General features: G+C 59.7%; 3 protein-coding genes across 7 annotated transcripts; all 3 read right to left on the bottom strand.

The window, feature by feature from the left end:
* Nucleotides 1-3388: 3388 nt before the first annotated feature.
* LOC138686469 (uncharacterized) lies at nt 3389-6519 on the bottom strand. 4 transcript variants are annotated; one of them, XM_069789783.1, is made up of 3 exons: nt 5290-6519; nt 4738-4927; nt 3389-4304 (listed from the first exon to the last, which is right to left on the bottom strand). In XM_069789783.1, the coding sequence occupies exons 1-3, from the start codon at nt 5833-5835 to the stop codon at nt 4219-4221; spliced, it is 822 nt and encodes a 273-aa protein (XP_069645884.1). In that variant the 5' UTR covers nt 5836-6519; the 3' UTR covers nt 3389-4218. The 4 variants fall into 4 exon arrangements, 2 of the variants coding, with proteins under 2 accessions (XP_069645884.1, XP_069645885.1); XM_069789784.1 differs by having other exon boundaries at nt 3389-4283; XR_011325862.1 differs by having other exon boundaries at nt 4738-6519.
* Nucleotides 6520-7258: 739 nt separating this feature from the next.
* LOC138686630 (uncharacterized) lies at nt 7259-10087 on the bottom strand. Its single transcript, XM_069790728.1, has 9 exons — nt 10009-10087; nt 9159-9304; nt 8850-8945; nt 8723-8773; nt 8314-8373; nt 8146-8201; nt 7906-7975; nt 7663-7709; nt 7259-7493 (listed from the first exon to the last, which is right to left on the bottom strand). Exons 1-9 carry the CDS (start codon nt 10085-10087, stop codon nt 7292-7294), a joined length of 807 nt encoding a protein of 268 aa, XP_069646829.1. The 3' UTR covers nt 7259-7291.
* Nucleotides 9655-12785, bottom strand: LOC138686468 (uncharacterized). 2 transcript variants are annotated; one of them, XM_069789782.1, is made up of 3 exons: nt 11556-12785; nt 11004-11193; nt 9655-10549 (listed from the first exon to the last, which is right to left on the bottom strand). In XM_069789782.1, exons 1-3 carry the CDS (start codon nt 12099-12101, stop codon nt 10485-10487), a joined length of 801 nt encoding a protein of 266 aa, XP_069645883.1. In that variant the 5' UTR covers nt 12102-12785; the 3' UTR covers nt 9655-10484. The 2 variants fall into 2 exon arrangements, 1 of the variants encoding a protein (XP_069645883.1); XR_011325860.1 differs by having other exon boundaries at nt 11004-12785.
* Between the last annotated feature and the right edge of the window lie 435 nt (nt 12786-13220).

The following is a 13220-nucleotide window of genomic DNA, read 5'->3' as shown; positions in this document are numbered from 1 at the left end:
AACCCTAAGCCTGGAGGTTGGCTTGCAGAAGGTCAGAGGTGTGTCTGTCGTTCCTTACTTGGAATGGTTTTGCTCTTGGATGGGTGATTTTGTGTCTGTAAGATATAGTTAAGGGAGAACCAGCCTCTTCTGAAAGAAATGAGCGATGGATGATGAAAGGCAGCTCCTGAGCAGCCTGTCTGAGGCAGGGCAGCAGTGTGTAGTGGTTCCTGGGCTGCCTAGCATCCCCATATGGGGCATCCACAGGTCCCAGCTGGGTAGCATTAAACTGGATGCCCTGGAGTCCTCTGCTCGCCTTTTTCAGAGCATGCTCTTGTGTGGCCTGTGTCCCTTTCATTGTATCCTGGTGGAGGACATTGAGTCCCTGCAGTATGTTGTCCCTGGGGCTGCCCATGGAGTGCCCTCCCTTGCCCAGGGTGAGAATTAGTCTCCCCTAACCTGGTAGTGCTGCAACAGCCGTGTCCCAGGAGAGCCTGGGGGTGTTGTTCTGCAGGTCTGGGAATGCCTGGAGAGCAAGGTGGGGCGGCTGGACTGGGGCAGGGACTTGGTGGGAGCTAGGGAAGGGGATGTGGTGGGATGGTAGCCAGGAAAGATCCTTTGGCCCATGCTGCTGGGCTGACTCACCCCACTGAAAACAAAGTTTCAGAGGCATCCCACGAAGCCTGGAGCAGGGACCCTTAGTCTTGCTCCCTCTGATGATTCTTCAGTCTTTCCAGAGCATTGGTTTTGCTCTGTGTGGTTAAAAGCTGAACACCCTAGACACTGAATGCTCCCTCATGCTCCAGCCCCATGTGAGCTGAGACAAGCTTTGATTTTTTATTTTTATTTTTTTTTTAAACAAAGAGAACAAGAAAGGAAATGCCTCTCCCAGTGACCACTGCTGGGGCAAACTCATTCCCTCTTGATATGTGATGGGGGCATATGACAGCCCTTTATCCCGCTCCCTGTCTGCAGACACTCCACAAGGCATGTCAGCTCTGCCATAACCAAGGGCTGGCACTGGCTAATTCTAGGTAACAGCCATAGGTAAGAGGGACTGAAGCCCTGCAGAACTGGTGAGGCCTCTCAGCTTAAGCAGCCAAGACAGCTCTCAAGATGAAATAGTGGCCTCCTGTCCCCCGTGAATAAAGACAAAACACATGGATGCTGCTGTTTCTTGTCTCCTGTTTGGTGCTGCGTGTTGCTGGCTGTGGTCCCAGTGTGGAAGGAGACTTGACCAACATGGTCGTAGTTCTGCAAGTCAAAGCCAGACCTGGAACAAACCTCCTAGCACAGACTGCTTTGGTGAAGAAGGAGGGGCTGAAGGCAGTGGCTCTGGCTTTTGGCTGGCCGGGCAGCTCTCAGCAAGTCCTGCTGCACACATGACTTGGGGTGCTTTTGTGAAACTCCTCTGTGCTCTCAGGACGAGACAGAGATGGCCAAGTTCAGCCCTTCCCATTAAATCTCTTGAACAGACAACAGTCAACTGAATTTCATGAAGACCTTACAGGCATGGTGGAGGATTAGTCAAGGGTGAGACTGCTTTTAGCAAAGGGGTAAATATCTTTGTGGCAAATGACTTTTATGTCAGCATGGATTCACAAAGGGAAAGTCATGTTTAAACAATCTGATAACTCTCTATGATGAAATAACTGGATTGGTAGATGAAGAAAGAGCAGTGCATATTGTCTACCTTGACTTCTGTAAGACTTTTGATACGGTCTCCCATAAAATCCTCATAGCAAAGCTGTTGTATGGGTTGGATGAGCAGATGGTGAGATAGATTGAAAACTTGCTGAATGGCTGGGCCCAAGAGTGTGGTGATCAGTAGTATGAAATCTAGTTGAAGACCAGTAATTACTGATGTACCCCAGGGGTCAATATGAGGTTTTCAGTTCTGTTCAACATCTTCATTAAAGGTCTGGATGATGGGGCAGAGTGTAGCCTCAGCAAGTCCACTGATGACACAAAATTGGGAGGAGTAGCTGGTACACCAGAGGGTTGTGCTGCCATCCAGAGGGACCATGACAGGTTGGAGAAATGGGCTTACAGAAATCTTTTGATGTTCAACAAAGGGAAGGGCAAAGTCCTGCACTTGAGGAGGAACAATCTCATGCACCAGTACCTGCTGGGGGCCACCCATCTGGAAAGCAACTTTGCAGAAAAGGCCTTGAAGGTCCTGGTTTACCATGAGCCAGCAATGTGCCCTTGCAGCAAAGAGGGGTAATGGTATCCTGGGCTGCATTAGACGGAGTGTTGTCAGCATGTCAAGGGAGGTGATCCTTCTCTGCTCAGGTAAGGCCGCAACTGAGTACTGTGTCCAGTTATGAGCTCCCCAGTGCAAGAGAGAGATGGAGCTACTGGTGAGAGTCCAGTGAAGGGTCATGAGGGTGATGAAGGGACAGAAGTATCTCCTATAAGAAAAGCTGAGAGCACTAGGACTGTTCAGACTGGAGAATAGAAGGCTGAGGGGGAATTTTAATAATACATATAAATACCAGAAGGGAAGGTGGAAAAGAGGACAGAGCCAGTCAATGGGTACAAAAGCAAACACAGGAGGCTCCCTCTGAACATGAGGAAACACTGTTCTGCTGTAAAGGTAGCTGAGCACTGGCACACGTTGCACAGAGATGTTGTGGAGTCTCCAGCCATGGAGATACTCAAAAGCCATCTGGATAAGGTCCTGAGCAAGGGGCTCTGGGCAGCAGTGCTGGAGCAGGGGGGTTGGACAAACTGACCTCCAGAGGTGCCTCCCAACCGCAGCCATTCCGTGAATTGTGAAGTATTTTCAGCATTAAGAAATGCAAAGGCTTTCCTGCTGTTGGCCTCCTTAGTCACAAGCACGACCCTTCTGTGCCCGCACTGGGCTCCTGGAAGGCCTTGGTAGATGGCACCGGTGGGCCACCGTGCTCCAGGTCCAGCTGGGAGGTGAGCTGGTGCCAGCTTGATCCCTTCTCCTGTGTTGAATATTGAAATGCTACTCGGATCTGACCGTTGTAGGGGATTAAAGCCGGGACCAGCATCTGTTGGGTGCTCCCCAACGGTCCTTACAAGGCTGGCTTTCTCGCCCGGTCACCTGGCTGCCGTCCAGCTGTCAGATCAGAGAATCGTGTACGTCTGCAGCCACAGTCACCTCTGCTCGAAAGAGAGAACCGCACGGGCCAAAACGCCGCGCTTTGCAACAAGGCATTTCATTCTTTCTCTTTCGTGATTGACCCAACTTAACTCTCGCCCTGTAGAGGCCTGCTGTTTTCTCCCTTGCGCTACTGCTGGGTACCGAGACAGAAATGGCCGTGTGCCTCACCAGCCGAGAATCTTAAAAGAAAGCCCAGCACCTTCCTCACCCAGAGATGGGCAGTACGTGGGTCAGTAGGAAAACGTCTCGCTTTTCACGTGACGCGTGCCTACATTTTGTAGGTCTGGAGCGTGCTAGTAAATGAAGACGGTCGGGTGCTCCTGGGCAGGAGTTTTGCCGTGTTTCCCAGCCAGCACTGCCGCACGCGGGTGCTCTTAACCGTCGAGAGCGAGGAGTGCGATTAGCCTAGGATTATTCCTGGCGGGACAGGACCCACGGGGCCCCGGGCATGCAGCTGCCACTGCCACCTTACTGGCACATGGGCATCCACCAGGGATCCCGCTGAGACATGGGCACCCCCTGGGAACCTCGGTGGGACATGAGCCCCCTGCCGGGATGCGGGGCCCTCCCCCTGGAACATGGGCACCCCAGGGCACCTCACAGCCACGGATGCCCGTTCTCTCTCACCCCAGCTTTCCCGCTTCTCCTGGAGCGCATGCTCCGCAAGCCCGCATGCAGCAGCCTGACTCCCACCACTGCCTTTCATGTTCCCGCTTCCCTGGATCCCCTCGGTACCAAAACGACACGTGCTACAGGAACGGTAAACTTTATTGGTCTGAAGAGTGCCGGAAGGTGGAGAAAGCAGGCTTCTCCCAGCAGGAGTTTTGGCGAGTTTCCCCGATGGCTCTGCTGCACGGGCATGGTCTGGCTGTCCCCTTTGGAGACACGGGGAGGAGCCCTGGCCTTCGGGATGCCGGTGGACCCTGGCAGCACCTTTGGGAGGGTGGAAAAGGGGACCCTCCCCAGGGGTCTTCATCCGAGAGTTGCCAAATGCCTGTTGGCTGTTGTGCCAGGTGGGCACGGGCAACCCGCCAGGACGTGGCCACCCATTGGCCGTGGCCACCGTGCAGGAACATGATCATCGGGGCGATAAGGGCCTCCAGCTAGCAGGAGAGGTTGCAGTCAGTGGAGGTGCCCTCAGCCCACGAGCCTTCGGCTGGCTGCCACCCTGAAGAGAATTCACTGTTAGCTGGATGAAGACGCTACAGTTGCAATTGTTATCCACCCACTTCCTAACACCTGCCCCTCTTCCTAAAGCCTAAGGAACCCAAGGGGTCGTGGGCAGGCACTGGCCACTGCCGCCTTACAGGGACATGGGGAGCAAGCACCACGCACCTCACCGGGGCATGGGCAGGCACCGGGCACCTCAGTGGGACACAGGCACCCACCGGGAACCTCACAGGGATGTGGGCACCCTGCCAGGACAGGGGCCCCTACTCCTGGGCTGTGGGCACCCGTGGGGCACCTCACAGCCACAGATGCCTGTTCTCTCCTGCCGCAGGTCCCACCCTTCATGGACAGCAGCACCCGCTTGCACCACTGCCTTTCGCGTTGCCAATCCGCCGGGCGCACGCTCTAGCTGGAGCTGCACGGGGAGCCAGAGAAGGCTCCCCTCTAATTACCTTCTTCTTGTGCCACCTTGCTGGAGTACTGGTGCCGGAGCTCTTTCAGGCGGAGGCGGTGGGTATGCCTCAGGCTCCTGACCAGCAAGGCGATTTTGGCCTCCATTAGGCAGAGCAATTCGTATCTGGAGACGGTGTGCTTTCCCAGGCGGCCTGTCCCCACGGAAGTTGAGGCCGTCTGTCCACCTCCCTGGAAATGAGAGAGACAGGGGCACAATGAAGCAGGTGGGGGCCTGGGGGGCCGAGAAGTGTCCTGCCGGGCTTGGCTTCCTCTGGAAGAACTCCAGCCTCGCAGGACTGCTCCGGGCAGCACGTTGGGCTGAGGAAACCTCTGGCAGGCCCCGTGTTGTGCTGGGGGCTACCGGAGGGTTTCAGCCCCGCGGCTTGGCGGGTCCCTGGGGAAGAGGCAGAGGAGCTCTTGGGGCCTGCTGAGGCTTTCTTGCCCGCGCTGGGTTTTGGTTTTAGATTGCAAGCCTTCTTGGCCAAGGCTGTTGTGGTTCCCTGCTCCCCACAACCCGGTCCCTTCCTGTGTGGCTGATCTCGATTGCTCACCTGTCCCTGGGGTCTCTTCGCATTTCTCCAGCGGCCAAGTGCAGTCCAAACCACGTGGAGCAGCCACAGGGTTTGCCCGGCCCTGCAAAGCTGCCAGGTCCTGTCCAGCTGGACAAGGTGGTCCCAAAGCTGGCGCAGAGGGCAGTGCAGCTCAGAGGCTATGCTCTCTGTGCCAACGGGCAGTTGCTTCAGGCCCTCAGGAGCGACAGCCATCCTGACCCTGGTCCAGCCGCGGGGGCTGCGAAGGCCAATGGTGCTGGTCCATTCGGAGGCCACGCTCTCGGCGACAACGGGCGGTTGCTTCAGGTCTTCAGGAGCGACGGCCGTCCTGACCCTGGTCCAGCCGCGGGGGCTGCGAAGGCCAATGGTGCTGGTCCATTCGGAGGCCACGCTCTCGGCGACAACGGGTGGCTGCTTCAGGTCTTCAGGAAGGACTTCTATCCTGACTACGAAGCAGTCGGCGTGGACGCAAAGCTGAAGGGTACCAGGGAACAGAAGCAACATGCAGAGAGCCATGGTGAGAGATCGAACTGGACTGAGCCTCATCGTGGTCTCTGCCGAGGAAAAAAATCTCGACGCGCAATCTGGCTCGGGCTGTCACCCCGAGCAGAGTTCAGGCAGTGACCACCAGAACCGAGTGGCCACCCTGCGTGTCTGCGCTTGCAAGGGTTGCTGACGTGACGAGTCACGGGCTGATGCCACGCAAGGCTCTGTGATGCCACAAAGCCTTTCCCTGCCGGAGCAGGGGGGTTGGACAAACTGACCTCCAGAGGTGCCTCCCAACCGCAGCCATTCCGTGAATTGTGAAGTATTTTCAGCATTAAGAAATGCAAAGGCTTTCCTGCTGTTGGCCTCCTTAGTCACAAGCACGACCCTTCTGTGCCCGCACTGGGCTCCTGGAAGGCCTTGGTAGATGGCACCGGTGGGCCACCGTGCTCCAGGTCCAGCTGGGAGGTGAGCTGGTGCCAGCTTGATCCCTTCTCCTGTGTTGAATATTGAAATGCTACTCGGATCTGACCGTTGTAGGGGATTAAAGCCGGGACCAGCATCTGTTGGGTGCTCCCCAACGGTCCTTACAAGGCTGGCTTTCTCGCCCGGTCACCTGGCTGCCGTCCAGCTGTCAGATCAGAGAATCGTGTACGTCTGCAGCCACAGTCACCTCTGCTCGAAAGAGAGAACCGCACGGGCCAAAACGCCGCGCTTTGCAACAAGGCATTTCATTCTTTCTCTTTCGTGATTGACCCAACTTAACTCTCGCCCTGTAGAGGCCTGCTGTTTTCTCCCTTGTGCCACCCTCCGACAGGGCCTTTCCCCTCGGCAACGAAACCTGTGAGCGGCTGGAGAAGCCGGCAGGGAGCAGCCGGGGTGTGCTGGCTGGTGGCTGTGGGGTCAGTGCCTGGGGGACAGGGCTGCCGGCTACGAGATTGCTCGAATGGGCCCCACGGGATGGGGTGCCACCGGCCAGGGGGCCATGGGGCCAGCACCGCTGGGGATGGGGACAGGGGGCCATGGGGCTTTGGGGCCATCAGGGCTGGCAGCCTGGGGAGGGGGGGAGGCTGGGGCCCTGGGAGGAAGGGAAGAGGGCTTGCAGGGGGTCTAGGGGGCTGCGGGTGATAACACTTGCCACCTTGAGTGTAAATGTGTCCCCGGCTGCTGGAGCCCGAGTAGCCTCAGACACGCTTACAGGGGTTGGCCTGCACGGTGCTAAACTGTTGCCAAGAAGGTGGAGTAAAGAAACTACGCTGGCCTGAGAAGACAGTGGTTCCACCGGCTTATGCAGCGTCATAGATACTCCGGGGACGGCGGGAGGGTAGATGAGGCTGGCACGCAGGGGCCTGGCTTGCAGCAGGCAGGGTGGCGGCGCCCAGGGCCTAGTGGATGAGACTAGGCCTCGAGGGGCTGTGGGGACCGGCGCACGGGGCAAGACCCTCTCCCTGCTCCCCGACAAACACCCCAGAGCACGTGGAGGTGGAGAGAGACAAGGCTGTATTGGGAGGGGCGGTCAAAAAGGCAGCCGCCCCTCACTGACCGCTGGGAGGATCTTTCCCAGTGCATATGCCAGATCGGCGTAGGCCTCCTCAGGCAGCACAGGCGGCAGCAGGCGGCAGAAGAGCCCAGGGTGGTAGCATGAGGCGTGAAGCACGGCGGCAGCCACTGCGAAGCCGACAACCAGCTCCAGGCCGACCAAGAGCAGGAGGAGTGTCCTGTGGGGCAGAAGAGGTATGCCCCACAGGACAGGGCAGGGTGGATGCATCCCAGCCCCAAGAGGGATGGAGGGGGCCGTTCCGGGAGCCCCACGGGCTGCTTCCCCAGCCGTTCCTCATCGCTCCCTCCGGCAGGGTGGGACACGAGACTCCGAGTGGGGACATTCACTGCAGCCAGCAACAGAAGCCACGTCTCCTCGCCAGCACATCCCTCTCCTGCAGGTCAACGCAGAGCAAGGACACTTGTCAAGCACTGCCGCACGGCTGGGACAGCTGGAGCTGCCCGGTGCCCCCAGCCTCCGCCTTGCGCAGGGGCGTAGCCCATGCGTGGCTGGCACCTCCATGGACCCCTCTCCCCAGGGAGACCCACTCTGCTGGTGGGGCAGGGGCTGGCACAGGCTCTCCCCCTTACCAGCTGTGCTTCCACCACCTCCAGCAGCACAGTCTCCGGCGTCTCTGCCTCCTTCTTCCTCTGATAGTGGCTGCAGGCAACAGGGCTTGGTAGGAGGAGCCACGCCGGGGGTCCCCTTCCAAACATACACCGCCCCAGGCAGGGATGGGGCTCCCCTGGCACCAGCATTGGCAGCCCCATCGCGCCGGGTGCTGCAGGGACCCCCCTGGACACCCGTGTGGGGCGAGGGGCCCTGCTTACCAGGCCTCTTCCTCCTCCAGTGCCTCTTCCAGGTGTCTTACTTCCTGACGCAGCGCCTGGGAGAGGGAAGGGTCCGAGTCCCTGAGCCTGCTGTGGCCCTCCTCCAACCCCCCCCACCCCAGGGCCCGTGGGCACCCACCCGTTTTCCCCTGGCCCCTTCAGCACTACCTCATTCTCCTGCTCATCCTCCTTGAGCCAGGCTGCCAGCAGGGCACAGGGCTTTTCCTCCTGCAAAACCACAGGCGCATCATGCAGGCGGCTGGGCTGGGACCTTGGCACCCTCGCCCCTCTCCAGCCCCGGGGCCGTGCCCACTCACTCCCCCACTGCCCCACGGCACTACTGGGAAACTGGGCGACTGGCAAGGCTGGGCGTGGCGAAGTGATGGACACCCCCCTGTCCTGGGGAAATTGTCCTCCCCAGTCACGCCACTGCCTGCGGCCACTGGGCAACCGGCGCTAGGTGCCCCTCTCTGAGCAGGGGGGTTGGACAAGACAAGATGACCTCCAGCGGTCCCTCCCAACCTCTCAGCCCCAGCCAGCGCAGCTCTGGGTCATGGGCAGAGGAGACGACACCAACCTTAGTGTTGAGCTGCTGTATGGCGCTGTGCAGCTCCTGATGGTTCTCCTCCTGCGTGTGGAAAGGAGAGCAGGGGCCAGGGTCTGCAGCCCCAGCCCCTGCGGACCGGGAGTCCCTCCACACCTACCACACGCTGCAGCAGCTCCTTACCACTTGCTGTCGGTGCGGAGCTCTGCACACAATCCCTGCTGGCTCCTCCATCAGTCACCGCAGCCTCTGCTGCCTGCAGGAATGGGGAACCGTCAGATGCCCTCTCACTGACACACTCCCCCTCGTACATGGCGCTGCCCCTGCTTCCCATGTTGCAGTGCCCATCAGCCACCTGCACACCCACACCTGGCCGGCGGTCCTGCGTGCCCCCTCGCCCTATGCCCGGCTCAGCCTGCACTAGCTGGCTGCCCAGGACTTGGCAGGAGGTGGGGGGGGCACCGGGGACCTGCACTGGTGTGCCTCCTTCTGCCTTTCCCCAAAAGCGGTCTGCCCAGGAGAGAAGAGGGAACAGGAACGTCTCCAGGAGACGTAGGGGATTAAAGCCGGGACCAGCATCCGTTGGGTGCTCCCCAACGGTCCTTACAAGGCTGGCTTTCTCGCCCGGTCACCTGGCTGTCGTCCAGCTGTCAGATCAGAGAATCCTGTACGTCTGCAGCCACAGTCACCTCTGCTCGAAAGAGAGAACCGCACGGGCCAAAACGCCGCGCTTTGCAACAAGGCATTTCATTCTTTCTCTTTCGTGATTGACCCAACTTAACTCTCGCCCTGTAGAGGCCTGCTGTTTTCTCCCTTGCGCTACTGCTGGGTACCGAGACAGAAATGGCCGTGTGCCTCACCAGCCGAGAATCTTAAAAGAAAGCCCAGCACCTTCCTTACCCAGAGATGGGCAGTACGTGGGTCAGTAGGAAAACGTCTCGCTTTTCACGTGACGCGTGCCTACATTTTGTAGGTCTGGAGCGTGCTAGTAAATGAAGACGGTCGGGTGCTCCTGGGCAGGAGTTTTGCCGTGTTTCCCAGCCAGCACTGCCGCACGCGGGTGCTCTTAACCGTCGAGAGCGAGGAGTGCGATTAGCCTAGGATTATTCCTGGCGGGACAGGACCCACGGGGCCCCGGGCATGCAGCTGCCACTGCCACCTTACTGGCACATGGGCATCCACCAGGGATCCCGCTGAGACATGGGCACCCCCTGGGAACCTCGGTGGGACATGAGCCCCCTGCCGGGATGCGGGGCCCTCCCCCTGGAACATGGGCACCCCAGGGCACCTCACAGCCACGGATGCCCGTTCTCTCTCACCCCAGCTTTCCCGCTTCTCCTGGAGCGCATGCTCCGCAAGCCCGCATGCAGCAGCCTGACTCCCACCACTGCCTTTCATGTTCCCGCTTCCCTGGATCCCCTCGGTACCAAAACGACACGTGCTACAGGAACGGTAAACTTTATTGGTCTGAAGAGTGCCGGAAGGTGGAGAAAGCAGGCTTCTCCCAGCAGGAGTTTTGGCGAGTTTCCCCGATGGCTCTGCTGCACGGGCATGGTCTGGCTGTCCCCTTTGGAGACACGGGGAGGAGCCCTGGCCTTCGGGATGCCGGTGGACCCTGGCAGCACCTTTGGGAGGGTGGAAAAGGGGACCCTCCCCAGGGGTCTTCATCCGAGAGTTGCCAAATGCCTGTTGGCTGTTGTGCCAGGTGGGCACGGGCAACCCGCCAGGACGTGGCCACCCATTGGCCGTGGCCACCGTGCAGGAACATGATCATCGGGGCGATAAGGGCCTCCAGCTAGCAGGAGAGGTTGCAGTCAGTGGAGGTGCCCTCAGCCCACGAGCCTTCGGCTGGCTGCCACCCTGAAGAGAATTCACTGTTAGCTGGATGAAGACGCTACAGTTGCAATTGTTATCCACCCACTTCCTAACACCTGCCCCTCTTCCTAAAGCCTAAGGAACCCAAGGGGTCGTGGGCAGGCACTGGCCACTGCCGCCTTACAGGGACATGGGGAGCAAGCACCACGCACCTCACCGGGGCATGGGCAGGCACCGGGCACCTCAGTGGGACACAGGCACCCACCGGGAACCTCACAGGGATGTGGGCACCCTGCCAGGACAGGGGCCCCTACTCCTGGGCTGTGGGCACCCGTGGGGCACCTCACAGCCACAGATGCCTGTTCTCTCCTGCCGCAGGTCCCACCCTTCATGGACAGCAGCACCCGCTTGCACCACTGCCTTTCGCGTTGCCAATCCGCCGGGCGCACGCTCTAGCTGGAGCTGCACGGGGAGCCAGAGAAGGCTCCCCTCTAATTACCTTCTTCTTGTGCCACCTTGCTGGAGTACTGGTGCCGGAGCTCTTTCAGGCGGAGGCGGTGGGTATGCCTCAGGCTCCTGACCAGCAAGGCGATTTTGGCCTCCATTAGGCAGAGCAATTCGTATCTGGAGACGGTGTGCTTTCCCAGGCGGCCTGTCCCCACGGAAGTTGAGGCCGTCTGTCCACCTCCCTGGAAATGAGAGAGACAGGGGCACAATGAAGCAGGTGGGGGCCTGGGGGGCCGAGAAGTGTCCTGCCGGGCTTGGCTTCCTCTGGAAGAACTCCAGCCTCGCAGGACTGCTCCGGGCAGCACGTTGGGCTGAGGAAACCTCTGGCAGGCCCCGTGTTGTGCTGGGGGCTACCGGAGGGTTTCAGCCCCGCGGCTTGGCGGGTCCCTGGGGAAGAGGCAGAGGAGCTCTTGGGGCCTGCTGAGGCTTTCTTGCCCGCGCTGGGTTTTGGTTTTAGATTGCAAGCCTTCTTGGCCAAGGCTGTTGTGGTTCCCTGCTCCCCACAACCCGGTCCCTTCCTGTGTGGCTGATCTCGATTGCTCACCTGTCCCTGGGGTCTCTTCGCATTTCTCCAGCGGCCAAGTGCAGTCCAAACCACGTGGAGCAGCCACAGGGTTTGCCCGGCCCTGCAAAGCTGCCAGGTCCTGTCCAGCTGGACAAGGTGGTCCCAAAGCTGGCGCAGAGGGCAGTGCAGCTCAGAGGCTATGCTCTCTGTGCCAACGGGCGGTTGCTTCAGGCCCTCAGGAGCGACAGCCATCCTGACCCTGGTCCAGCCGCGGGGGCTGCGAAGGCCAATGGTGCTGGTCCATTCGGAGGCCACGCTCTCGGCGACAACGGGCGGTTGCTTCAGGTCTTCAGGAGCGACGGCCGTCCTGACCCTGGTCCAGCCGCGGGGGCTGCGAAGGCCAATGGTGCTGGTCCATTCGGAGGCCACGCTCTCGGCGACAACGGGTGGCTGCTTCAGGTCTTCAGGAAGGACTTCTATCCTGACTACGAAGCAGTCGGCGTGGACGCAAAGCTGAAGGGTACCAGGGAACAGAAGCAACATGCAGAGAGCCATGGTGAGAGATCGAACTGGACTGAGCCTCATCGTGGTCTCTGCCGAGGAAAAAAATCTCGACGCGCAATCTGGCTCGGGCTGTCACCCCGAGCAGAGTTCAGGCAGTGACCACCAGAACCGAGTGGCCACCCTGCGTGTCTGCGCTTGCAAGGGTTGCTGACGTGACGAGTCACGGGCTGATGCCACGCAAGGCTCTGTGATGCCACAAAGCCTTTCCCTGCCGGAGCAGGGGGGTTGGACAAACTGACCTCCAGAGGTGCCTCCCAACCGCAGCCATTCCGTGAATTGTGAAGTATTTTCAGCATTAAGAAATGCAAAGGCTTTCCTGCTGTTGGCCTCCTTAGTCACAAGCACGACCCTTCTGTGCCCGCACTGGGCTCCTGGAAGGCCTTGGTAGATGGCACCGGTGGGCCACCGTGCTCCAGGTCCAGCTGGGAGGTGAGCTGGTGCCAGCTTGATCCCTTCTCCTGTGTTGAATATTGAAATGCTACTCGGATCTGACCGTTGTAGGGGATTAAAGCCGGGACCAGCATCTGTTGGGTGCTCCCCAACGGTCCTTACAAGGCTGGCTTTCTCGCCCGGTCACCTGGCTGCCGTCCAGCTGTCAGATCAGAGAATCGTGTACGTCTGCAGCCACAGTCACCTCTGCTCGAAAGAGAGAACCGCACGGGCCAAAACGCCGCGCTTTGCAACAAGGCATTTCATTCTTTCTCTTTCGTGATTGACCCAACTTAACTCTCGCCCTGTAGAGGCCTGCTGTTTTCTCCCTTGTGCCACCCTCCGACAGGGCCTTTCCCCTCGGCAACGAAACCTGTGAGCGGCTGGAGAAGCCGGCAGGGAGCAGCCGGGGTGTGCTGGCTGGTGGCTGTGGGGTCAGTGCCTGGGGGACAGGGCTGCCGGCTACGAGATTGCTCGAATGGGCCCCACGGGATGGGGTGCCACCGGCCAGGGGGCCATGGGGCCAGCACCGCTGGGGATGGGGACAGGGGGCCATGGGGCTTTGGGGCCATCAGGGCTGGCAGCCTGGGGAGGGGGGGAGGCTGGGGCCCTGGGAGGAAGGGAAGAGGGCTTGCAGGGGGTCTAGGGGGCTGCGGGTGATAACACTTGCCACCTTGAGTGTAAATGTGTCCCCGGCTGCTGGAGCCCGAG

Source organism: Haliaeetus albicilla, chromosome 8 (assembly GCF_947461875.1).
Source record: "Haliaeetus albicilla chromosome 8, bHalAlb1.1, whole genome shotgun sequence".
Classification (NCBI taxonomy): Eukaryota; Metazoa; Chordata; class Aves; order Accipitriformes; family Accipitridae; genus Haliaeetus; species Haliaeetus albicilla.
Note: the sequence above shows the minus strand (reverse complement) of the source record. Positions and strands in the feature narration are given on the sequence as shown.

What these genes read in the sequence shown, in the direction of transcription:
- LOC138686469 (XM_069789783.1), bottom strand. Translation starts at nt 5,835, where the DNA reads ATGAGGCTCAGTCCAGTTCGATCTCTCACCATGGCTCTCTGCATGTTG. An exon ending in CGAAGAGACCCCAGGGACAG is followed by an intron (nt 4,928 to 5,289) that starts GTGAGCAATCGA and finishes TCTCATTTCCAG; the next exon opens with GGAGGTGGACAGACGGCCTC. An exon ending in CAAGGTGGCACAAGAAGAAG is followed by an intron (nt 4,305 to 4,737) that starts GTAATTAGAGGG and finishes GTCTTCATCCAG; the next exon opens with CTAACAGTGAATTCTCTTCA.
- LOC138686630 (XM_069790728.1), bottom strand. Translation starts at nt 10,087, where the DNA reads ATGAAAGGCAGTGGTGGGAGTCAGGCTGCTGCATGCGGGCTTGCGGAG. An exon ending in GGAGAAGCGGGAAAGCTGGG is followed by an intron (nt 9,305 to 10,008) that starts GTGAGAGAGAAC and finishes CGGGCGAGAAAG; the next exon opens with CCAGCCTTGTAAGGACCGTT. An exon ending in AGGATGAGCAGGAGAATGAG is followed by an intron (nt 8,202 to 8,313) that starts GTAGTGCTGAAG and finishes TCCCTCTCCCAG; the next exon opens with GCGCTGCGTCAGGAAGTAAG.
- LOC138686468 (XM_069789782.1), bottom strand. Translation starts at nt 12,101, where the DNA reads ATGAGGCTCAGTCCAGTTCGATCTCTCACCATGGCTCTCTGCATGTTG. An exon ending in CGAAGAGACCCCAGGGACAG is followed by an intron (nt 11,194 to 11,555) that starts GTGAGCAATCGA and finishes TCTCATTTCCAG; the next exon opens with GGAGGTGGACAGACGGCCTC. An exon ending in CAAGGTGGCACAAGAAGAAG is followed by an intron (nt 10,550 to 11,003) that starts GTAATTAGAGGG and finishes AATTCTCTTCAG; the next exon opens with GGTGGCAGCCAGCCGAAGGC.